The sequence below is a fragment of the Odocoileus virginianus genome, chromosome 26 (genome assembly GCF_023699985.2).
Source record: "Odocoileus virginianus isolate 20LAN1187 ecotype Illinois chromosome 26, Ovbor_1.2, whole genome shotgun sequence".
In the NCBI taxonomy this organism is placed as follows: Eukaryota; Metazoa; Chordata; class Mammalia; order Artiodactyla; family Cervidae; genus Odocoileus; species Odocoileus virginianus.
The window spans coordinates 24,709,442-24,736,406 of NC_069699.1; the positions used below are offsets into that span (position 1 = coordinate 24,709,442).

The 26,965-nt window shown below is 38.3% G+C and overlaps 1 protein-coding gene across 1 annotated transcript in view; it reads left to right on the top strand.

Moving 5' to 3' along the window:
• Window positions 1-26,908, top strand: part of CNTN3 (contactin 3) — a 382,508-nt gene extending 355,600 nt beyond the window's left edge. The window contains exons 20-23 of the mRNA XM_070455661.1: window positions 2,655-2,841; window positions 21,719-21,831; window positions 22,459-22,627; window positions 24,909-26,908. Coding sequence (XP_070311762.1) covers window positions 2,655-2,841; window positions 21,719-21,831; window positions 22,459-22,627; window positions 24,909-25,009 — 570 coding nt within the window. The 3' untranslated portion in view covers window positions 25,010-26,908. The remainder of the gene's footprint in view (window positions 1-2,654; window positions 2,842-21,718; window positions 21,832-22,458; window positions 22,628-24,908) is intronic.
• Window positions 26,909-26,965: the final 57 nt, after the last annotated feature.

The window sequence follows — 26,965 nt, forward strand, 5'->3', positions numbered from 1 at the left end:
TTTAGCCATCTGTCGCATGTGTGCATGTGCATGCTCAGTTGTGGGTTGCCATTTCCTACTCCAGCGGATTTTCCCAACCCAGGGATTGAGCTCATCTCTTACACCTTCTGCATTGGCAGATGGATTCTTTACCACTGTGCCACCTGGGAAGCCCCAATTTATTGGGTGTGACTTTATAAAAGACAATTTGACATGTTATTTCTAATTAATAAAAAAAATATGTACTTTTGTTTGAGAATGGTAAATGGTGTCTGTCAGATATGTGGACTTTTTTTTTCCCCTACAATTTTATCATCAAGTTTTAGTATGTGCTGGCATGAGCTTGAGTGAACTCCGGGAGTTTGTGATGGACAGGGAGGCCTGGCGTACTGCGATTCATGGGGTCACAAAGAGTCGGACGTGACTGAGCGACTGAACTGACTGACTGATGCTATGCTTAGTCGCTCAGTCATGTCTGACTCTTTGTGACCTCATTAACTGTAGCCTACCAGCCTTCTCTGTCCATGGGCATTTTCCAGACAAGAATACTGGAATGGGTTTCAGTGCCCTCCTCTAGGGGATCTTCCCAACCCAGGGATCGAACCCAGGTCTTCCACACTGCAGGACAATTCTTTACCATCTGAGCCACCAGGGAAGCCCATGAATACTGGAGCGGGTAACCTGTCCCTTCTCCAGGGTAACTTCCTGACTCGGGAATCGAACCAGGGTCTCCTGCATTGCAGGCAGAGTCTTTACCAGCTGAGCTACCGGGAAGCCCGAGTTTTAGCATATCTAATGCTTTAAAGTTGTAGGAACTACATGTTCAGTTTAATCCTAGTCACTTGGGCTTGCATCTTCCTTTCAAATTTTTTTCTGAAAATTGACAACCTCTTTCCCGGAAAAATGCACATACCCCTATCCATGAGCCCAGTATTTTGCATGAATTTAATAGGTCATTGATATAAATATAAATATATAAATATATATGCATAATATACATGCACATATATGGGGAAAATATTTATCTAGCATAATTTTACTGTGGCATTTTGTGATCATTATTGAAAAACCTGAGATTTTATATTTTACTACTGAGATTTTATATTTTACTACTAATTTTTTAAAGAAATAATTTTATAGTTGATCATTTAAAAGAAAAAACAAAACACAACTGTAACTTTAGGTGTATTTTTCTCAGAGAACTGAAATGGGTTTACTGTATGCAGCCTATAAACACATTTTGTTTGTCCACACATTGTTTTTAAAAGATGGAGCCAACTCTTCACTTAGGACAATTTGACATTAAAAGCAGGATTTCTGCTTTCTTTTATAAAAAGACCTGTAAGCCCTGGGTCCACCTTCTCCCCATCAGCCAGAACTGAGCAGAGGTTCCATTACAAAGATGAGACTTGCCTGTCTTTTTTCCACAGACCCCACAAGTCTCTATTGCATGATGACTCTGATGACTAAGGTTTGATTGCTGTTTTCATAGTGCTCGAGCAACTGTTTACTTACTCAAATTATAGAAATGGTTTATTGTTTTCATATTTTGGTGTCAAAGTAGACCAGTGAAAATCAAACCAAAGAGCATATATCACAGGAAAACCTGAGGAATAGTTTGGTAACTTTCTTGCTGCTGTTGGTTTTGTTTCTTTTTTTTTTACCTATGAAGGGTACAAACTGTCTACCAAACATAGCCAAACTTCATTGCATAAATTGGAGTTCACTGGGGAACATGTCTTATTATGGTTATCTCTTCTACCCTTATTTCTTTAATTTATCAAATACTCTCATGGCTTATTTTTACATTTTTATACTGTGAATGTAAATATATATATTTATGAGAAGTCTCAGATCATGTTACACAATTCAGTATAATGAAATACAAATGAAATATTTCAATATATCCATAAATTTACCTGCTACGTGCATTTCTGTTCTCTGCAGCAGCTCTGCCTGCACAGGCTGCCTTGGTGACATTTATTTATCACTGTAGGACAAGCCAGTGGACAGTCTTGGCTTTTTGATGGTCTCTGCTCTAACAAGTCACTTTCTTCGTAGAAGGAATCTTCACCATCCTTTAGAGTTTACGCATAGCTGTCAGCCTTCTGGAGTCGAACTTGGGCCAGGTTGATTAGGGCCTGAGAAAGCGGAGCAGCTCAGTCTATTAGAAATGCAGATTTCCCCTTCATTTTCCCATTTATAAGGCTATGGTCTAGTAGCATGTAGCACTTACTCTTTGAATTTATCTGGTTTATTTGCATACTTAATATCCGCCTCCTCCTGGGGTCCCTTTTCTTTCACCTCTCTGAGCCTAAAGCAGCACCTGGCATGTTGCCTGCATGCTAAGTCATGTCCAACTCCTTGAGAAGACCCATGGACTGTAGCCTGCCAGGATCCTCTGTCCATGGGATTTTCCTGGCAAGGATACTAGCATGGGTTGCCATTTCTTCCTACAGGGGATCTTCCCAACCCAGGGATTGAACCCTCATCTCCTGTGCTGGCAGGGAGATTCTTTATCACTGAGCCACCTAGCACATAGTAGGTCCTTAATAACTACTTGTGGAATAACTGATGAAGTACATACATTACAGTGCCCATGTCAGTGAAAATCATTTAATGTAAGGATGCTGTTTTGTCAACCCTCCGCATCTTTTATGCTTTCTGTCTGCCAGGTGAGGTACTGGAATGATGGAGGAGAAGAGGAATCATCAAGCAAACTGAAAGTAGCCGGAAATGTGACATCAGCCAGACTCCGTGGCTTGAGGAGCAACCTGGCATATTACACGGCTGTCCGGGCTTTCAACAGCGCTGGTCCTGGTCCCTTCAGTGCCACAGTTAATGCAACCACCAAGAAAACTCGTATGTACATTCTGATATTTTAAACGGCAAAAAAAAGTACTTTCCATTTAAAAATAATAGTCTTCTTTATTAGTCTAGACGGACAACCCAAGTCCATAAGCCCATTTAATTCCATAAAGCCAGCTCAAACTCAGAGGCACACGTACATGTCTTCCTGACTCCCCTAAATCTTTGGTTAGAAATTCCTTGTGAATGTGAAGGCGCATCTTTTGAAAAATCTTAGTGTGGGATGTTCAGTCATGTCTATCCACTTTTCTTTTAAAAATGTGATCACACTAATTGGTTTGTTTCATGTGTTTTTAGGTCTCCAAAGCTTGAGGATGTTTGATAAGCATGAATAACTTAAAGCTCAGGCCAAACAATCAAAAGTGATTTTTTTCTTCTTTCCTACATTATTTGAAAGAGGGCAGTGTACAATTAAAGGTTACAATCCAAAGATGTTGGTCCACATGAATATATTGATATTTTAAAAAAAACTGACCAGAGATGTCAGTCAGTGTTGCCTTCAAAGCTGAGTCTTTGGTAACTGTGTATTCACAGGTGCATTCACAAACACCAATTATGAGCTATACATTAACCTGGCTTTAAGTTAGGCTACAAGAAAATCAGTGATTTGCAGTTTGATTGCTGTTCACATATATTTCCATGAAACTGATAGCAACCAGTATCTATGTAGTCACTGTATACAATGCAGTCTCTTGAGTTACATTGTCATCATCATCATGGCGACTGAGAACATTTTATGTGCACATGTTTGACATGTATTTCCACATCTACACTTCAGACCTACCACATTAAGATAGGTATCATTTTTTCTTTCTTTCTTAAAGGTGAGGAATGTGAGGCATGAAGGGATTAACTTTAATTTTACCACAATGATGTATTACTTTGACTTGCATAAATCAATTTTTCTTCTAAGTTTATTCCCAAAATTAATTAACTCAGTAAAAAATGTTTTTAAACTTGCTCTATATGGGAATGAAATAGTTATTTTGCTTCATCGCCAACTTCATTAATGCTATTTCCATATATAATTCCTAGATTTTCATTGGCTAGCTAAAATTGCTAAGAACAAAAATAGTATAAAATTTAATTGTATTGACTAGTGTTGTGGGTAAATTAAAACATGTGTTAGTCACTCAGTCGTGTCTGACTCTTTTGGGACTCCATGGACTATAGCCCACCAGGCTTCTCTGTCCATGGGATTCTCCATGCAAGAAGACTGGAGTGCCACACCCTTCTCCAGAGGATCTTCCTGACCCAGGGATCTCCCACATGCAGGCAGATTCTTTACTATCTGATCCACCAGAGAAGATCTAAGTTAAAACATATATATAATGATAATTCTAGAGATTCCCTTGGTGGTCCAGCAGTTAAGATGCTCCTCCTGCAGAGAGCCGTGGGTTCAGTCCTGGGTCAGGAAACTAAGATCCTGCATGCCATACAGTGTGACCAAAAAGTGAAAAACAAACAACAACAACATAATTCTACTACTTTGGATTTTTTTTTAACCAGTGTTAATTTGATGAGCAAAGCCCATGTGGTTACTTTTATATTAATATTATCTATAAAAAGAGTTTGGAGTAAAAGTTTAGCAATAAAACACTTTAATCCCTTTAAGCAGCATGCATTTACAAGCAGCCATCTAATGTGATAATTAATTGTCCTTCACTAATTATTAGGAGAAGCCTGACCCAATCTCTTATTTATAGCACATGGTTGGGGTTTAGACCATGGAACATACAGGTGTGACAATAAGCTAAAAATATTCTGCATTTAGAACTTGTCACTAAGTATGTTTGGTATTCCCAATAACACTTCTGAATTAGTAAGATTTAAATACACATCATTATTTATATATTCAAAGCACAGTATTAATCAAAATTTCTGATTGCACAAATATATGCAAAAAGATTTATCTGGTTCTTTCCTCTGACTTAATAATTGTGATTACTCACTAAGAAATTATGATTGTAAAAGACAGTGTGACATCATCATGGAATCAGTGAAGAGCTTAGTGAATTGGTTAGACAGAAGGAAGAGATTGATTATAAATCAGTAGGAATATCATGGTAATGTACAGTGAGTGAAATAAAATTTTAAAAGGAAGCAAAATCCCTTTGAAATTTAAAGATAGCTTATAAATACCCCATCTAAAGTAGAAATTTGCAGGTTATAATAATGATGATGATTATGATTTTAATGACTAGCAATTTAGAGAGCAATTTCCAGTCACTGTTCTAAGTGTGTTTCATGTATTGATTCTTAATACTCACAGCAACACCATGACTTGGAAATTATTAATAGTCTCACACTTTGGAGATATTTTATAACTATATATATATAATTATATATAGTTTGCTGAGACATTATATGACTATATATATAATTATATGAGAGGTTATGTAACTCCATGAGATCACAGAGTAAGTAGCCAGAGAGCCATACAAATTAGCCTTACTCACTGTGCTATGTTCTCTTTCAGCCATATAATTAGAATGTTCATGTCATACATAGCACCAGTATTTATTGGGAGTTTAGTTTGTGTTTAGGAACCAGGTAAGGTGATCAGAGATAGACAGAACTTCTGTGCTCATGGAACTGGAATGTGATGGAACTTCCAACAATTGAATAAAATCCTCCTGAAAATGATACATTCCTACTGCCATAATTTAACTGGAATTTGTCTGTGGGGCTGTCAGTGTTATTAAAGAAAGTTTTCTTATGCTGAGTGGGAAATTCATAGAATTAAAATCCCATAACTATTTGAATATTCTATATAAAAGACCATTGTTAATTTTGAAATTTTATGGTAATAATTTTTCAAATATATCAAAATACCAAATAAGAAAATCTTTTAAAAGTATTTCTCACAGATCTTAATAGTGATCCTAACCTTTAATGTGGTATTAGCTTGAAATCCTAATTAAGAACTTTGAGAAGGCTTTTGTGATTACCATTCTGAGGAAAATTATTGTCATGCCTCAGGCATAAAGAACGAAAATAACATCTTTGAGTCCTTCCTTGCTATCTGTCTTCTCCTCTGTATTGTAAACTTTATGGGGAATGAGTCCTTCTGCGCCTTGTTCATCCAGCCCCAGTGCCCAGCATGGCACTGGGGGTCACTCCTTCAATGTTGAGTGGGTGGCTAGATGGATGAATGAAATCTAAAGAAGCCGGTAAGTGTGAAGTACTATGTATTTCCTCTTGACTGAACATGATGAATTCAAAACTCCAAAATTTCTGGAGTCCTTCACCATCTTGCTTAGAATGTGCAAGTTTCATGTACTTGTAATCAGGGAATTCTATATGCAAGGCTTCATATTCATACAGACCTTGAGTGATATTTTTGATTAATGTCAGTAATACAAGGATGCTCAAGTATTGCACGTGAGCTTCCATTAAGCACTTAATTTCTGATATTCAGATACTTGTATTCTTTAAAGCATTTCTAAGTTAAACACTAATTAGCATGTTTAAATAAGATGGAGTTTTGTTACTGGCAACCCAAAGAGAGCTAACTCTTAAGAACAACTTTTATCTAAATGTGCTGATGAGGAAAAATTTCAGATGGCATATAAATGATGAAATGATATGGCTTCTGAAAGGAGACATATTAAGAAGTTTATGTTTTGAGATTGCAAGAAGGAATGTGGAGGCCACATATTCTGCTTTGTGTGACTGAGAAGTCAAGTGGTAATTCTAGCTTTCATTGTGGGTAGATTCAGCTCTTTGCTTCCTTGAGAATCATCCGTTATCTCAAATTGACTGTCAGTTATGTCTGACTCTTTGAGACCCCATGGATTGCAGCCCACCAGGCTCCTCTGTTGATGAGATTCTCCAGGACAGAATACTGGAGTGGGTAGCTGTTCCCTTCTCCAGGGGATCTTCCCAACCCAGGGATCTAACCCAGGTCTCCCTTATTGGAGGCGGATTCTTTACCAGCTGAGCCACAAGGGAAGCCCAGGAATACTGGCCTGGGTAGCCTGTCCCTTCTCCAGGGGAACTTCCTGACCCAGGAATCAAACCAGGATCTCCTGCATTGCAGATGAAATTCTTTACCAGCTGAGCTACCAGGGAAACCCATTTCTAAAGCTAAATTATGTAAATCATTCACCCTATTTCAAACCTGGCCCTTCTACAGTATTGCCCCATCTTGGTAAATTCAATTCCATTATCTCAGGCACAAAATTTGGGTGGGGATCACTCTCAGCTTTTCTCTTTCTCTTATACCCTACACCTGATCCAGAACCTGACTTCTACAAGAATCCACCACTTGTTAAGGCAGCGGCCGCCCTGGTACCAACTGGCACAGCCCTCACAGGGACCAGAGCAGTGGCCCTGGGCGTTCAGCCCAGCTGCTTTTGCCTCCCTCAGCCAGAGTAGGTGTGATGGTGTTGTTTCTCTGCTCTGATCCTTCCAGTCACTTCCCATCCCACTCCAGATGAATGCTAAATCCTTAAAATGTTGGACAAGGCCTGTATAATCCAACTTCAAGTCCTACTTAGACTTGCTTCCTACTATTTTCCGCCTGACTCATTCCACGTTCCTTTCAGGGCCTCTGCATTTGCTTTTCCCCTACTGGGAAGGCTCTTCCCCTAGATGCCCATGTGGCACCCTCCCCCAGGCCCACATGTAACCTCAGTGCCCCCTGAGTGCCATGTTTAAAAGCACTGCACCTCATCTCCCAACCTTCCCTCATTTCTTCCTTGCTGCTTTATTCCTGCTCATCACACTTAGAACCATCACACACACTGTGGCATGTTCACATTTATTTTATTGTCGTTTCACCATCTTCCTTGACTGAAGGGCACACTCCTGCAGGGCGGAGATTTTCCCTGTTTTGATCATTGCTCTATCATTACTCTCTAAGTAATCATGGTTGGTGCTCTATACGTATTTATTAAACCAGCAAGACTATCTCTTGGCTCTGTTCCATGGTGACATCATTCTCACCAGATACCCTCTGCAGAGTAACAGGATTTACACATTTCTATCAACTCAGCATGCTGGGAAAATTGGGCAGCTCCTTCCTGGTTCTTCCACTCAGAGCCAAGTTGTGTCCAGTAGGTAGAAAGCCTTGATTTGCCTGGCCTCTGTCACATGCCCAGATTCTCCCCTTAAAGAAAGGGAATCCTATGTTTTATGCCTTCATCAATGATTATACATGAGTATCTACTTGAGAAAACAGTGAAATTAAATGGTGAAATTGAGTGTTCACATGTCCAAATGGAAAGCTCATCCGTGTAAGTTGAGCCAAAATTAATTGCCTGAATTTAAGGAAGCCAAGTAAGTGTGTCCTCAAAAAGTAAAAAGGAAATATGAATAAAACAAGCATGGGAAGAATATGAGTCAGAATATTTCAGAGTCTGTTGATAAAATGAATATTCCTGCTTCAAATACCTAATTTGGAAATTCTAGAGTTTTTATAGGTACAATTTAATTATATAACCAACCACTCTAAGACTCAGGATGCATATATATATCAATGCAAGGCTTCTCAAATTTTAGATGATGATCTGCTTTCTTAATTTTTGCCATTTCTATAGGCCTTCTCTACTAATGTGTACCTAGTATTTTTTCTTAAAAACTAACTTCTCTTTTTACTTAAATAAACTTAAAGAAATTGAAAACTAACTTTCTGTGTAAGGAAACCAGTATCATTGGATGTTAAAAAATAATAAACAAGTAACAATGACAAAATAATAAATATAATGAAAAATAAGCTATTCTCCATTTTAATGCTAGCACCATGGTCTTGTCTGTTCAGACATCTGAACCTGCTTCCTCTTTGTTTGTGATGTTAGCACTAAAGTAATATGAAGGACCTGTTGTTGTTTAAGTTGTTAAGTCATTCCAACTCTTTTTTGACCCCATGGACTATATAGCCTGCCAGGCTTCTGTGTCCATGGGATTTCCCAGGCAAGAATCCTGGAATGGCTTTTCATTTCCTTTTCCAGAGGATCTTCCCGGACCAGGGATTGAACCCATGTCTCCTGCATTGCAGGAAGGAATCTTTACCACTTAGCTACCAGGGAAGCCCGTAAAAGATCTGTGCATGCGTGTGTGCTTATGGCCTCCAAATCCAGCTTTCTCTTGAAACCAATAAGAAGACTAAAAGACAGTTCCTCTCGCAGTGACTAAATATTATTTGTTGGTTTTTGTGTGTATCACATACCATGTATATATATCACCTACTCATGTTTGTTTATGACATGCCACAGATCACACATACAGCATTAGAATACACTGTTTACTAACAATGCACATGCCTTGGATTTAGACTTTTTTTTTTCCCCAATCTGTGGATTTCAGGAAATTGATTCCTGATTTTGTAAGCTCTGAAGCAAGATAGCAATATAACAGTGAATTTAATCAGGATTCCATTAGGAAGTTTCACCTAATACAGATCAAATACTCCCTTTGGACAAATGTATAAATTGTATGAACTTTACTTGGTAGGAGCTTTGGTACTTTTTTGAAAATTGGCCTACCTTGCCCATTAATTCTCTAAAAATTTATAAATGTTCTAATTATAGACTACAAATATTCATGTTGATACTATTCTAAAGGAGAGATTTTAGTTAAGGAAATCCCCAGTCATTTAAAAATGAAGAAAGGATTTCTTCCCTGACTTTCTAGATTAGACCCCAAGAAAAGTCTTTTCTAGACTTCCCAGGTGGTACTAGTGGTAAAGAACCCGCCAGCCAGTGCTGGAGACATAAGATATGCAGGTTTGGTTCCTGGCTTGGGTAGGTCCCCTGGAGAAGGGCATGGCCACCCGTTCTAGTATTCTTGCCTGGAGAACAGAATGGACAGAGGAGCCTGGTTGTCCATAGGATTGCAGAGAGTTGGACACGACTGAGGTGACTTAGCATGCACACATGCAGAGTCTTTTCTGAGTTTTTGATAAATTAAGAAGCAGGTGTTTGTTGGTTTTTTTTTTAAAAGTGGTGTCAATTTCCTATGCCAAATACATTTATAATTCAGTGATTTCAGGACAAATATATCTTATTATTTGGGAAAAAGTGGCTTTTGGTGACTTGTTTCCTGCACCCTGTCATATATTTTAGCACTTTAATTACAAATGCTAATGTTTAACTCAAGTGAAATCCAAGTGGAAAGTATATCTTCAAGCTACCACTTATCATGTAAGTCAGCTCGTTACCATCAGGTAGTCAAGAAATCTATTGGGTTTTGCCTTAAGTCACAGCAAACATATGTTCTTAAAATTCCATGTTTTGAAAGTCAGTGCCAACTTCCCTATCCACACTATGAAGGTATCACTACTGAAAATTCTTGACAGCAATATTCTTTAACAATCTCTACTTTTTATAAATAAAGGAAAACATTCATTGCTGAAAATTGGAGAAAACTAGAAGAAAGTAATCACCCATAATCCTATCACTCAGAAAGACCATTTTAAAATTGTTCTTTCTTTTCAAACTTATGTTCTATAAAGTGTTTTATTTTTAAGATATTTTAAATTATCTTAGACAGTGGAGGTCTTGCCGTGTATTTAGTTACCTGGTATCAGAACTTTCCCTAGGTCATTAATAATTTTCATAAATATGTTACTGTATGTATAACATTCCATTGTGATAATGCATCACAGTTTAGCCATTTTCCTATTGGCAGACATGTCTTATATTTCCAGCTTCATCCAATCGATAGCCTTGTTGTAATCACCTGTATGCAGTCAAGTGGCTGCAGACTTAGTAAAATTTATAGAACTGGTGTTGAGGAGTCTGATAATCAGATATATGGAGGGTATCATTATAGGTGCTAAAAGAATGATAATAATAAAAGCCTTCAACATAATATTATTCTTGTCACATAACATTTGAAATTATTGAAATAATGTTGTAGCCTATCAACTAGTGTATCACTGTGCCACTTTTCTACTAGAATTAGATTAGTTTTTATCATTTTCTCTCTATTTTACTATACTGCCAATACACTAGAGATTGAGTTGACAAAGGAAAAATCTTCAGGTTATGAAAGTTGAGCTATGATTACACAAATTTCAAAATGTAGATCATATATCAAGTTAGTTCTAATGAAGTGTGGAACTCACCCAGCCTTCTGGGTTGGGTTTCCAACCAGATGGAACTGAAAAATGAAACTGGGATTCCTAAGAGAAATGCCATCAACTCTCTCCCACCCATTTTCACTTCAGTACCTAACTGCATGCAGGTAAAAAAATGCATTGTGTTTCATCAGAGCTGCTTCAGTTCAATTCAGTTCAGTCACTTAGTCCTGTTGACTCTTAGCAACCCCATGGACTGCAGCACGCCAGGCTTCCCTGTCCATCACCAACTCCCGGAGCTTACTTAAATTCATGTCCATTGAGTCAGTGATGTCATCCAACCATCTCATCCTCTGTTGCCCTCTTCTACTCCCGCCTTCAATGTTTCCTAGCATCAGGGTCTTTTCTGCGAGTCAGTTCTTCACATCAGGTGGCCAAAGTTTTGGAGTTTCGTCTTCAGCATCAGTCGTTTCAATGAACATACAGGACTTATTTCCTTTAGGATTGACTCGTTGGATCTCCTTGCAGTCCAAGGGACTCTCGAGAGTCTTCAACACCACAGTTTGAAAGCATCCATTCTTGGGTACTCAGCTTTCTTTATTGTTCAACTCTCACATCCATACATGACTACTAGAAAAATCATATCTTTGAGTAGACGGACCTTTGTTGGCAAAGTAATGTCTCTGCTTTTTAATATGCTGTCCAGGTTGGTGATATATTTTTGTTCCAAGGACCAAGCCTCTTTTAATTTCATGGCTGCAGTCACCATCTCCAGTGATATTGGAGCCCCCCAAAAATAAAATTTGTCATGGTTTCTATTGTTTCCCCATCTATTTGCCATGAAGTGATGGGACCAGATGCCATGATCTTAGTTTTCTGAATGTTGAGTTTTAAGCCAATTTTTTCACTCTCCTCTTTCACTTTCATCAAGAGGCTCTTTAGTTCTTCACTTTCTGCCATAAAGGTGGTGTCATCTGTGTCTCTGAGGTTAGTGATATTTATCCTGGCAATCTTGATTGCAACTTGTGCTTCTTGCAGCCCGGCATCTCGCATGATGTATTCTGCATATAAGTTAAATTAGCAGGATGACAACATACAGCCTTGACATACTCCTTTCAAATTTGGAACCAGACTGTTTTTCCATGTCCAGTTCTAACTGTTGCTTCTTGATCTGCATACAGAATTCTCAGGAGGCAGGTCAGGTGGTCTGGTATTCCCATCTCTTTCAGAATTGTCCAGTTAGTTGTGATTCATACAGTCAAAGGCGTCGGCATAGTCAATGAAGCAGTAGATGTTTCTCTGGAACTCTCTTACCTTTTTGATGATGCAACAGATGTAAGCAATTTTACCTATGATTCCTCTGCCTTTTCTAAATCAGCTTGATCATCTGGGAGTTCACGGTTCACATACTGATGAAGCCAGGCTTAGAGAATTTTGACTTTACTTTGCTAGCATGTGAGATGAGTGCCATTGTGTGATAGTTTGAACATTCTTTGGCATTGCCTTTCTTTGGGATTGGAATGAAAACTGACCTTTTCCAGTACTGTGGCCCCCGCTGAATTTTCCAAATTTGCTGGCATATTGCATGTAGCACTTTCACAGCATCATCTTTTAGGATTTGAAATAGCTCAACTGGAATTCCATCACCTCCACTAGCTTTGTTCATAGTGATACTTTCTAAGGACCACTGACTTTGCATTCCAGGATGTCTGGCTCTAGGTGAGTGATCACACCATTGTGATTATTTCCATCTTGAAGATCTTTTTAATACAGTTCTTCTGTGTATTCTTGCCACCTCTTCTTAATATCTTCTGCTTCTGTTAGGCCCATACCATTTCTCTCCTTTCTGTGCCCATCTTTGCATGAAGAGTTCCCTTGGTATCTGTAATTTTCTTGAAGAGATCTCTAGTCTTTACCATTCTATTGTTTTCCTCTATTTCTTTGCATTGATCGCTGAGGAAGGGTTTCTTATCTCTCCTTGCTCTTCTTTGGAACTCTGCATTCAAATGGGTATATCTTTCCTTTTCTCCTTTGCCTTTCACTTCTCTTCTTTTCTCAGCTATGAAAGGCCTCCTCAGGCAACCATTTTGCCTTTTTGCATGTCTTTCTCTTGGGGATAATCTTGATCACTACCTCCTATACAGTGTCATGAACCTCCTTCCATAGTTCTTCAGGCACTCTTGTCTATCAGATCTAACCCATTGAATCTATTTCTAACTTCCACTGTATAATCGTAAGGATTATAACCCATGTAATCATAGCCTCATGAACTATATAGTCCATGTAATTCTCCAGACCAGAATACTGGAGTGGGTAGCCTTTCCCTTCTCCAGGGAATCTTCCCAACCTGGGGATTGAACCCAGGTCTCCCACATTTTAGGCAAATTCTTTACCGGTTGAGCCACAAGGAGAGCCCAAGAATACTGGAGTGGGTAGCCTATCCCTTCTTCAGCAGATCTTCCCAACCCAGAAATTGAACCAGGGTCTCCTGCACTGCAGGTGGATTCTTTATCTACTGAGCTATCAGGGAAGCCCCAAAAATGAAGGAAAAATAAAATTCTCAATCGTGTAATACTCTTTGCAATCCTGTGGACTGTTGCCTACCAGACTTCTCCGTCCTTGGCATTTTCCAGTCAAGAGTACTGGAGGGGATTGCCATTTCCTTCTCCAGGGATTCTTGCCAACCCGGGGATTGAACCCAGGTCTCCTGCATTGCAGGCAGACACTTCACCCTCTGAGCCACCAAGGGAAGCCATAGCTGCTTAGGCTACTGCTTAATAGCTCTGTCAGACTGGGCTAGCATAGCTCAAGCATCGAAAATTCCCACACCTCAGATGCTTTAAACTTAACAAGAGTTTCCTTCCCATTCATACTATGTATCCATCACTGGTGTAGTTCAGATCCAGTCTATTTCATCTTCACTCCAGGACCCAGACTGAAGGAGCAGCCGCTCTCCGAGTCATGCTGGTCTCAGTCAGGGGGAAGATGATGAACCATGCTCTTCAGTGCCTTCTACAGGTGTCATTTCACATTTGCTCCCATTCCACTGCCTGAAGAAAGCCATATGACAAAGCCTGATGTCTGTGAGATGCCAGTGAGAAGGGAATGTATGTCTTCCTAATGGCAGGGGACCACAGGTGCTGGAGCCAAGCTGCTTGTCAGTGAGAGAGTCAGGGGAGCTTGATCTTCTCACAGAGGGTGAGGAACAGAGGATTTGCGGAGACTAAATAATAATACAGTCTACCCCAAAACATTTTTAGACTCTGATAATCAATCCTACCAGCCAATAATAAGGATCATTAAAAATGTTTCTGGAGGAGCTAAGAGTAAATTTCAGGTATCAAGAGATGCCTGGGGTCCCTGAAGTGCTCTTTCATCTGCCTACACTGCCTGCGCCTTCGTCCTTCATATCCTGTCCTTCAGCATCTTCAGCCTCAAGCCTTTATAGATATAACAAGTTAATTTATTCCATCCAGATGGATTACTTATATAAATATGTCAATTAAATATCCTCAAGATATATAAAAAATATCCCAAATGACTCTATTTAGAAAGAAGAATGATAACCTGAAATGCCTTCAATGGACAGGCAGGTTTAAATAAGCAATGGTGGGTGGGTGGGGCAACCTCTTCTTCCTTCATCCCATCCTTTCTATCCATCACTGTAGGACCAGTGTTTCTCATCATCTGGTTTTGCAAAAGAAACCTGAAGTCTAGAACTTAAATGAAACTTCCCAAGTTTAAATGTTGGCACCTACCCCAAATTAAAATACAGTGTTTGGGTTAGACAAAAAATATTTGTTAGCTGGGTCTGGCTTTCAGGAACTTTAAGGTTGCAGCGTCTGAGTTGAAGCTTTATAGTTTCAGATGTTCCACTGTCTTGTGTTTTTAAATTCAGCAATAGCTCTGCCAGCCATTTTCCTTCTTTTGCAATTGAGACACTGTGGCTTCTATCAGATCAAGGGAGTAAACTCAGGACAGGTGACTTGTGAATAACCACAGTGCATCTAGTAAGTCTGAAGTGTAATAGGTAGATCCTGTCTGTGATGTTTCAGGCTTGCTGTTTGTTGGTGCACGGAACTAAATTCTTAGTGAAGTGGCAGCACATCAATCTCATAATCTGAAGGTTCTGAGCTCATGTCTCAGAGAGGGCATAGTGTTAAGACTTCCCAGGTGGCTCAGTGGTAAAGAATCTGCCTGCAAAGCAGGAGACCCGATTTCGATACCTGGGTCAGGAAGATCCTCTGGAGGAGGCATGGCAACCCACTCCAGTATTATTGCCTGGAGAATTCCATGGACAGAGGAGCCTGGCAAGCTACAGTCCATGGGGTCCCAAGGAGTTGGACGTGACAGTGACTAACACTTTCACTTAAAGGTAAACAGTTTTGACAGTTTGTGGAAGGAAAGGGTTAATATTTGAAGTTTGACCTTAGTAAGCTGGAAAAGAAGAGCAGTTACGGCTTGATACAAGGCACATACAAGCTCAGTCACTTCAGTCACGCCCAACTCTTTGCCGCCCTCTAGACCGTAGCCCGCCAGACTCCTCTGGCCACGGGATTCTCCAGGCAAGAATACTGGAGCAGGTCACCATGCCTTCCTCCAGGGGAACTTCCTGACCCAGGGTTTGGACTCAGGGGTCAAACCCATGTCTCCTGCATTACAGGCGATTCTTTACCACTGAACCATCAGAGAAGCCCCTAATACAAGGTAACTAAAGATTACCAAGGGTGGAAGTTGAAAGTAGGCATGAAGATACTAAAGGGAAGTTTGGATCATATAATAATCATAATTTGCTTAATGTTTTACAATCTCCAGTCATTGAATGATTCTAGCAAGATTTTACTCACATGCTCAAACAATCTGATTATTATTTCCCTAATATATTTACTTTAATACTCAAATATATTTATTTTAAAAGGCTTTGTATCATTGTTATTAACAGAACATGATTAATATTCTCTCCATTACAAGGTGGTAGTCCTAAAATTTTTTTCTATGTAAATGAAATCAAATCAGTTATTTAAATAGAGAAAAGTTTTAACAGTTAAAACTACAGTGAATAGCAAAAAGAAACATAATCATTTGCCAGAAATGTGTCCATGAAAATAAGTTTTGCAATGAGCCAATCGGAGTGTTAATGATTGTTATTAGTAGAGTGATATTCTGTTCTTGATTGCTTAATTTCAGATGAATTATCTGTAGTAAATATATCCTTAGGTCAGAGTTAATTTGAATTATGACTGTGTGTTTTGGGGTGTTTACCAGACATCTGTGTGCAACTGAAAACATCTGAGTTATTTGTTTGTGTGATGCCCTTTGTTCTGTGTCATTATTTAGATCATAGTTTAAGCTATGTGTTGTATTTAAAGTAGATTACCACTGATGTGCCAATTTCAGCCTCATCAAAAAGAATCATCTTTATGAATAATTGCATCCAACTAAGAGTTGGATGTAGTAGGGTTTTTTTTTTCCCTAATGTGAATACAGGCAAATATTTGCAATTAAAACGTTATCCACGTAAATCATCTTAGTGGTACAAGTACTGATCTCTAGGAACCACTAACATGGTCCGTGGTTAGAAGTCAGACAACATCTTTACCTCTGTGCTCACTGTACTTAGGAGAATCTCTGACACAGAGCAAGTGCTTATTGAGCAAGTAGTGACTGAAAGGGATTTCCAGATAGAAACCTTTTCTGCAAGGCCTGTGTCATTCATCCAGTCTGCCAAGCCTGCCTTCTTATACCACCACTCATATGACCACTATCATCATGCCCTGTTCACAGATTCCCATTCTGCTCCATCCCTCCAACTCCATACCATCACTTGGGTTTGGACCTTTACTGCCTTTTACACAAAGTGCTACAGTGTATTCCCTACAGACCTTCCACTGGGTTCTCCTCCTCCTCCCTCTGCCCTGCAGAAGATCCATGAAAGCACACACCTGTTGGCTCCACAGATCTGATCCGTCCTCAGTCTTCTGCCAGTTGCCTGCAAAACAAATTCCTTTCCTAGTTCCTTTGACCTTCTAGACACTTTAGAATATGGCTCCTCCTACCTGCCTCTCCAACTGCCTTTGCTCTGATCCCTCCCCCCCATCCTCGCCTGTGCTGTCAGAATGAGCTCCCCATGGCACCATATTAGATCTTGGCCCCTGCACCCTCGCCTGTATCTTTCCCATGCCTTGGATACCCCCTGCCACCCCCTGCCCAGCCCAACCCCTGCATGTGAAACTCTTATCATCTTTCAAAATCCACTTGAGAGGCAGATGAGGCACCTCCTCATCTGCTTTTTCTCTTAAAACTTCGAACTATGTGAGTTAACAAATCATTTAAGTATTTAATTAACACATCAATTGTTTCACTGTTTTTTTCTTATTTTTTCTTTCTGTTATATTTCTTGTCTTCTCAGCCTCAATATGATCAGCTATATTCAAGCTCTCAAGCTGATGGTCAGCGTTAATGTCCCAGTTTGGTCTTTGTGAAATTTATAGCATTTATTGGGTTGTGTCTTGGAGGACTTTCAAAACCATGGAGCTAGAAAATTCATTCTAAATCCTGTTATGCCATATATGAGAACAGTGATCAGCCATATGTTGTCCTGCTGACACCATGGTGAATTGTAACTGATATTTTTTTCCTGACTGTTTACCCAATTACCTAATCTTACTTTATCATTGCATGAACTATTCCTTAGGGACACACGGGGAATAGATCAAACTTCTTTTCTAGTAATACTACGAAAGTTTTTTTCTTAATCCTTGTGTTGTACTTCTTGCCTTAAAATGGCAGTCAGTTACTTATAAAATCTTAAGTTGACATCTACCTTTGACACGTTACTGGATTAGTGAATAAAAACTGTGGACATATGGACAAATCATTTGTCAGCTTTTTAAAGAGTTGAAGTCACAGGTAGTTAGCACAATGTAATAGGGGAAGCATAGACTTTGGAATTAACGAGAGCTTGTTTGAATCCACATGGTGTCTCTTACCAGTTGTGCATCTTAGCAAGTTCTTTGCTTTTAATTTTTGTGATAAAAATACACATGACATAAAATTTCCATCATACTTGGTTTTTAAATGTATAGTTCCTTAGTGTTAGGCTTGGTTGTTCTGTAGCTGATCTCCAGAACTCTTTTCACCTTATGAAAGAGAAAATCTGTACCTGTTAAACATCTCCTATTCTCCTCTCCTTCACCCCGGCAACTGCAATTCTGCATTATACCTTTATGGATTAACTACCCCAGCTACCTTGTATATGTGGGTTCACATACAGAATTTGTCTTCTTGTGACTGGTTTATTTCATAATTTCCTCACCCATATTGTAACATGTGTCAGGATTTCCTTCCTACTTAGGGCTAAATAGTGTTCCACTATATGGATAAGCCTCGTTTTGATTACTTATTCATCTGTTGATGGACACTTGGGTTGCTCAATCTTCTGTCTGCTGGGAATGCTGCTGCTATCAACATGAATGTAGAATCTGTTTTTAAACTCTCTGGGTCCAGGTAACGCATGTACAGAAAATAGGCATTATTATAATGCAGTATAATGAGAATTGAGTATATTATAAAAAAAGTATATTCTACCATTCCTAACATATTTTAGGTTTTAATAAACATTAGTCACTAACAGCAATAGAATTTTAAATGTGAAGAGAAAGTTTGTCTCATCAAGGATTTTCCAGATGTTATTCTTACCAGTAGTGATAAGAGATGATTTTAAAATAGCTTATAAATATTTTTTTAAATTTCATAATGCTTCATTTATTAAATAGAATGCCATAGGAATGTAACTAGCATGAAAAGCTCATGATAATGTGACTGTTAGTGTTTAGGAAAAGGCTAAACTGCGTAGATCACCACAAACTGTGGAAAATTCTGAAAGACATGGGAATACCAGACCACCTGACCTGCCTCCTGAGAAATCGGTGTGCAGGTCAGGAAGCAACAGTTAGAACTGGACATGGAACAACAGACTGGTTCCAAATAGGGAAAGGAGTACATCAAGGCTATATATTGTCACCCTGCTTATTTAACTTATATGCAGAGTACATCATGAGAAACACTGGGCTGGATGAAGCACAAGCTGGAATCAAGATTGTCAGGAGAAATATCAATAACCTCAGATATGCAGATGACACCACCCTTATGGTGTTGGTGAAAGTGAAGAAGAACTAACGAGCCTCTTGATGAAAGTGAAAGAGGAGAGTGAAAAAGTCGGCTTAGCTCAACATTCAGAAAACTAAGATCATGGCATCCAGTCCCATGACTTCATGGCAAATAGATGAGGAAACAGTGGAAACAGTGACAGACTTGATTTTTCTGGGCTCAAAAATCACTGCAGATGGTTACTGCAGCCGTGAAATTAAAAGACACTTACTCTGTGGAAGAAAAGTTATGACCAACCTAGACAACATATTAAAAAGCAGAGACATTACCTTGCCAACAAAGGTCCGTCTAGTCAAGGCTATGGTTTTTCCACTAGTCATGTATGGATGTGAGAGTTGAATTATAAAGAAAGCTGAGTGCCGAAGAATTAATGCTTTTGAACTATGGTATTGGAGAAGACTCTTGAGAGTCTTGTGGACTGCAAGGAGATCCAGCCAGTCCATCCTAAAGGAAATCAGTCCTGCATATTGATTGCAGGGACTGATGCTGAAGCTGAAACTCTAATACTTTGGCCGCCTGGTGCAAAGAACTGACTCATTTGAAAAGACCCTGATGCTGGGGAAGATTGAAGGTGGGAGGAGAAGGGGACGACAGGATGAGGTGGTTGGATGGCATCACCGACTCAATGGACATGAGTATGAGTAAACTCCAGGAGTTGGTGATGGACAGGGAGGGGAGGCCTGGCGTGCTGCGGTCCATGGGGTCACAAAGAGTCGGAATTTACTGAGCGACTAAGCTGAACTGAACTGAAAGTCAATGGTTATGTGTTTTTTTTGTTCAATCAAGTTCATTTTTTTAAAAATAACAAAAATGATGGAAACGGAACACGATTATCTGATGCTTAGAAATACCAATATGGAAAATGAGTAATCAGACCCCGAATGAAGCTTTTATTTTCCCCTGGTCCCATTTCCTGTTTTGTTGTTGTTATTTTTTTTTCTTTTTGTCCATTCAAAAAGTATTCAGTTCAGAATGCACTCATTCAGCTTGTCTGTTGATATTCTGGGACTCAAACAAAATAAGCCTGACTGCTAAACTATGAAGTCACTTCTTCTGCAAGACTACTGTTGGAATAAATGATTCTACCAAAACCACTCAAGTTTTCCTTAATCTGCAAGCAGGTATCTCTTGACAGGACACATCATGCTGAAGTATATTATCTCGACTGCATCAAATGGAGCCTGTCCTTTTCTGCTGCTGCTAGGCCATGGGGAATCACAGATTTTGGTAACTGTTCTCACAACAGTGTGTTCGTAACATTTGGATGGAGCTCCAGAACATAGTCATTAGGAACCCTAGGCAACTGCCATTATGTATGTTTTGTTATGTAAGCTTTGCAACTTGAATGCTCTGATCTGACCTAAACTCCTTGTGAATACCAGATCACAAATTTTAAACGCAATGTGGAATAGCATGAAAGAACAGACAGTAAGCCAGAGAATCTGCAGGGAGTAGTCTTGTTTAGCATCATTAGTCACCTCAGTGTATCTGAGCACTTTTCCCATGTGTAAGTCCAGCCACCTCTCCCTCATGGCATGAGTCAGCGATAGCTAGAAATGTCTCAGCATAGCCCATCTTTTATATCATTTTCCCATAACAAATTCAGTTAACCAAGTTACATTTTATGGCTAAATCTACAAGTACAACGTATCTCAGCATTGTTTTGGGCAATCATGATGTTGTTGCCAAATGGATAATATGTTTGCTGTTTTGTGATTGAGAAACTGACTTTTCAGTGCCCTATGTTGCTCTTGACAAATGCTACCAAACTCCCCTCCCCCTGCGCCTAGCGTTCATGAGAGAAAACTAAATTATGAATCCAAGTTTTTAAACCTCAGAGAGTTTCATTAATTATGTAATAGAATTCTCATTAACGATTTAGTGTTTTGCCTTATTTTTCTCAAAAATTGATTTAAACTTGGAAAACGAAGACTAAAATATAGACTGTTTGCTGCAATTTTTCATGTGTGTAGCTATTACTTCATGGGAATAAATCTAAGTAATCTTTATTTTTGATTGCCTCCCATTTTGCTCATCTCATCGTACACGGCTGGCTTAAAAATCATCCGCACTTCATTTCCTGTAACTTTAATCTGCTCAATTGGCGATTTCTCTCAGCCTCTGGATGTATGCAGCAGGCCACACTGCCTGCCTTTCCTGGCCCATCACCAGGCAACCCTCTAGTGGTGGATAAAACAATTTCTTTATCTCCAGTATCAACAAGTTTTCCAAGAGATCACTGTGGTGATGGTGGTTTAGTTGCTAAGTTGTCTCTGACTTTTTGCGACCCCATGGACTGTATATAGCCCACCAGGCTCTTCTGTCCATGGGATTCTCCAGGAGTGTGTGGCCATTTCCTTCTCCAGGGGATCTTGCCAACCCAGGAATCAAACCGATGTCTCCTGCATTGCAGATGGATTCTTTACTGCTGAGCCACTGGGGAAGAAATGCCCTAAAGTGTATCATGAATACGCTAAAATGAATTGTCTCACGGTGTTCTAGAAATGACTTTGTAAAGGGAAATTTAGCTATTCTGTCATTTTTTCTGATTCTGCCTATGCACTATGAGTTACCAAAGAGATTCTGCCTTCCTTCTGCCACCTCATTTGTCTATGTGTTGTATGTAAAATATCACTCCATGCTCAAATCTATTTTACTTTTCTCATTTTGCATTTCAAGCTCCCAGTCAGCCACCAGGAAATGTTGTTTGGAATGCTACAGACACAAAAGTGTTGCTTAATTGGGAGCAGGTGAAAGCCATGGAGAATGAATCAGAAGTAACAGGATATAAAGTAAGTGGAATAATTTGCAATGCTTTCTTTTCCCACTTCTGGTAGCACTTTTCAAAGGAAGCTAGATTTGAACAGTTTTTTTTTTTTTTCTAAATGTTGATGGTGTGGTCTTTATAAGCTACTTTTGACATACAGATATCAAACTGTTGGAAAAGAATATTTTTCCAAAATGCCTGATTTATTAAATATAATTTTAAGTGAAATAATTGTGCTCATGTGGGAATTTTAGGCCAAATGTTGGTAAAGTGTTTGTTGTTTCCTATTTCTGATCCTCATCTATATACTACTTAAAGTGAATCCATAGTTTTGGCTCTGATTCCTCGGTCTGATGTTCAGGCTCAATACAGTAGGTCCTTGCCCGGTCCCTGAAGCCTTAGAAATACCCAACCAGTTGAATGTTTCATGGAAGAAATTCAGTCCCCCCACCTCTTTGATTTTGAGGATTTGATGATTCTGCCATGTGCTGATCCTTCATCTAAGATCTATGATAGATCTATGAATGCAGCAGACACTGTAGTGGGTATAGAAAAACAACCGATATAAGTGAAGTAACATCAGGGGAATAATTTTGATGAAAAAATAAAAGCAGACAGTAAAAAAAAAAATATGTTTGTTCATGCATTTTAGGTTTTCTATAGGACTAGCAGTCAAAATAATGTGCAAGTGCTGAACACAAATAAAACTTCAGCTGAACTTTTGCTGCCCATTAAAGAGGACTACATTATTGAAGTTAAGGCCACAACGGATGGCGGGGATGGGACCAGTAGTGAACAGATCAGGATTCCAAGAATAACCAGTAAGTTGGTCAAAGTCAGTGTCTCAATTCCCAGCATCAGTTATGAGCCCAAAAGAGAGAGTCTTTTTGTGCGTACCCCCTGCCCCATCTTTTTTTTTTTTCATCTGAATGCTGAGAAGGTTTTAGAATATGAGAAGTGAAGGAAGGAGGAATTCCTCAAGAGTGCTGCGTAGTAAGGAGAATGATAAGAGCTGAAAAGACAGGAAAAAAAACTTTGAGAAATGTTTAGCAAATGTTATTAGTTTAATAATTTTTGTGTTCTGAGCTTTGCATAAATTTGCCTTTGGAGTTCCTTAAAAAATAGAATTCCTTTTCTCAAGGGCAATGTTGAACCCACAAAACAATTTTGAGATCTTTAGTATTCCAGTTGTTTGCCTCTTAGAAATTATAGATATGTCTTATCAGTTCTTTACCAAGTAGAAATTTAAACATTTTTAAGGTCATAACCCACTTTTGGCCAAATCGAAGACACTTTTTAAAACAAATTCTTGGTTTCTGATTTCAAAGGAAGTTCATACTTACTTTTCCTTTCAAAATCCACATGAAGCCTACTTTATTACAATATAAAGTTACACTTTCAGAGTTGAGGGAAACAGACTTTTCATACATATTTTATCAGTGACAGCGGTAGAACACATTTTATCTTTTCTTTTAAATCTCAAGTGTGGATTTTTGGGGCCTCATTTAAGTACCAGAAACCATCCTCTCTTCATACTTTACTCTCTGGTCCTTAGTAACCTAAATTACTTTTGTTTGTTTCACTGAACTCTGCCTAATCTATAGTCTTGGACATTCAAGATTAAAACCCTTATCTGTAATCTTGGAAAACAAAAATGGGACATCTTTAGCAAATATAGAGAAAGGGAGGTGTGGAAATTTGGAGGAATTTTATCTTTTCATGAAAGCATAAAGACTGCAATACTTAGACCAAAAACAAGTAACCAGTGTGAAGAAAATGGGAAATGTTTATTTCAGAACTGAGTTCTGCGACATAAAAATCTGTAGAAACCATTTAGGTCTACAGACATTTTTAAAAGTGTATGCACTTCAGTAGAGCAAAACCAGAAATTAATTTAAGCTTATTATTGGTAGTATTAGTGTTAGTATTTAAATTTTAAAATTAAGATGAAGATACTCTGTCCTGTTCCTGTGATAGCTCAAGGTTGAGAATTAAAATTACAGTATGGCCAGGTACTTCTGCAGTGGTCGAGTGGCTAAGACACCACACTCCCAATGCCAGGGGCCTGGAGTTCAATCCCTAGTTAGGGAACTAGATCCCACATGCCACAACTGAGAATTTGCATGCTACAACTAAAAATCCCGCATGGGGACGTCCTTGGTGGTTTGCATGCTGCAACTGAGAGTTTGCATGCCACAACTAAAGATGCCACATGCCGTAACTAAAAGACCCTGCATGATGCCACTGAAAGATTATGCATACTGCAACTAAAGGTGCCACATGTCGAAATGACAAAGATCCTGCATGCTACAGCTAAAAGATCCAGCACGGGGACTTCCCTGGTAGTTAGCATGCTGCAGCTAAGAGTTCGCATGCCACAACTACAGATCCTGCATGCCACAACTAATGAACCCACGTGCCGCAACAAAGACTGAAGGTCCCATGTGCCCTCAACTAAGATCTGGTGCCCAGCATGGCCAAAGAGGAACTGTCAACAGGAATGGGTTCTGTGTGTTTGCAGGAACAGACATGACTTTAGCATGTGAGGGCTGCCGACTCAAGAGTAGCCTTTTCCTCTGACATCTGCCCTCTTGCTGAGCACGCATAGGTTGCCGGTCTTAAGTGCAGACAAAACCATCTCTAGGAAAATGGAGCTTGTTACTGATTGCTTTTTTAAGATGTTGTTTTATAGTATACATAACAATTTATGTAGAAATGCACAAAAGAGAAATAAACACAGATTTTTCAGAACCCTTCTCTGATGAAGCTTTAATTAAACCATTAAATTAGCTCAAAATTGTCTGTAATAGAGTATAGTTGTTTTCAAAATGATTAAGTTGCTTTTCCACTTTCAATTAAAGTTAAATAATGCTAGATAAACAAAACCCAGAATAATTTAAGAAAACTTAAGTACATCAGGGTGTTTGTAGATACTCATGGCAAATAATATTGGTTACATTGATAAATGAAAGCTAATGTTAACTTGTGGTCGTAAATTAGGTCCCTGATATGATTTGCTTATGATTGGAAAGACTTTGCCTTTGTCCTGGTTGCTTAAATTGGTATGGTTCTCATTAATGAGCTGTTTATCGTCTTTGACAGATATGGATGCAAGAGGTTGTACGTCAGCCATCGCCACTGTCTACCCTGTGTCAAGTTATGTCTCTGTAATAATGTTCTTTATTGTAAACACCTTGTGTTGATAGTCACTTTTTAATTATTTATTGGAAACTGAATTGGTTACAAAAGAAGTGCTTTCATGAAATACAATGATGATGCATGTTTTTTTTTTTCAACTATATTTTTAAATTTCTACATAGGTAAAATACGAATATAATAGAAAAAAAACAGTAAATCCTTTTAAGGGGAATCTGAAATGCCTTAATATTTACTTGATAAACCAAAGGAATTTACATATTGCATACATCTGATTTTTGATAGAGACATTCTTAAGCTATGATTTGAGGCACTGCCTGTGGATGAAGACTCACATGCTACTATGAGTACACACATGCAGACACATACATTGGTTGTAGTGGTTTTTTTTTTTTTTTAATTAATAGAGAAAAGCTCATGTAATCCAAATGCTTTCTTCCCATTGTAATAGCACTGTTTGGAAGATATAATTAATATTATTTTGAAATGCTTATTTGAAATACTCAAGGATGAAAATTACATTTTAAAAATTACCCTGTTTGGAAAAGGGTGCATGTGATTAAAAGAATGTTGTTAGAGATGTTCTGCTAGAATTTGGAAGTGTGCTGTTTTGTTCAGGTATACTAGTGAGTGTTTGTGAGATTGTTTACAAATCACTTTTCTCACTCTACTTCTCAATTACTCATCCATAAAATGTGGAGATAATAATACCCATCTTATCTGCCTCTGCCCAGTGGATTACTTGCTAAAAGATAAAGAAGGAAATCTGAAAGTGCTTTGTTACCCCTAATGCACTGAGCCTGTACAAAATATTAGTGTGAGTTTATTTAATAATATTAAAGTCATGAGAACCTGTCATATTTTTAAAGGTTGCACTTTAAAAAAAGTTTCCATTGTAGGTAATGCTTTCTTTTTCATTCCATGATATTATATTGACATGATCACATTCTATCCTTTTCTCAAAAGTTTTAAAAAATGAAATAAAATTAAAAGGAATCATTTCTTTCACATCTATGAACAAGCTTTCAGGTTTTATTAAAACCTGGTGGAGGAAATAAGAAATGACCTGAATCTTAACCCATATATTATACAAAATTCACATGATCCTTCATTTCCAATTTTTGATTCCATTACGGGACTCTTTTTTGGATGGTGGAAATGGTTTTTTAATGAAGTCCAACAGTCTATCAGAGTGAGTCTGGCAGGATTTTTAGCTCGTGAGCTAAATTTGTAATAGAACCATGGCCATGCTGCTGACTTTGATATGTATGACTCAGTCTCTCAGTGCATTGCGTTCAAAGGATTGTCAAAGACATGACTTCATAGCAATATGTTAAAAATATAAGAAAATCAGCAGATTGAGTGTTAAACATTGCAAAATCAATTTTTTACCTCTTTCCAACAGTTTGACATTTTGCAGGAACTTGTTCTTTGCAAAGATACCTGAATTTGAAACCAACAGATATCAAAAGAGAATACATATTAGCAAAATTCTGATATCACCATAAAGCATTACTTTACATTTAGAGATTCCTTTTAAGATAACATCATCATACATAAAGAAGAAAAATATTTATAACTTTTCTCTGGAAGGTCTGTATATAGTGTATATATCTAGAAAAAAATCTGAACAAGTAGATTTCATATGACCATTGTTATTTCAGGTCAAAAAGTGGGGAAACACTTTCTCCAATACCTGTATTTTATGCAACATGTAATGGAGTTGTACCTTTTTATTACTTAGTAATTCCTATAATATGTTCCTATAGTTTTCATTTTCAAGATGATTAATCTCTTGTTTCATGGTGTTTCTAGAAATATATCTCCATGAGATAGGTACTTTGTTTCATATTGAAAAGTATGACATTTACCTTTAAATTCCTGTGTGTGTATCCTATGGTTATCTGTATGTATTATTTTTTATTATTCTAATAAAATGTATAAAAAGCAAATGCCTATTCGTGATTAATTGTGTGATGGTCAAATTGTATTATGGTCAAAGT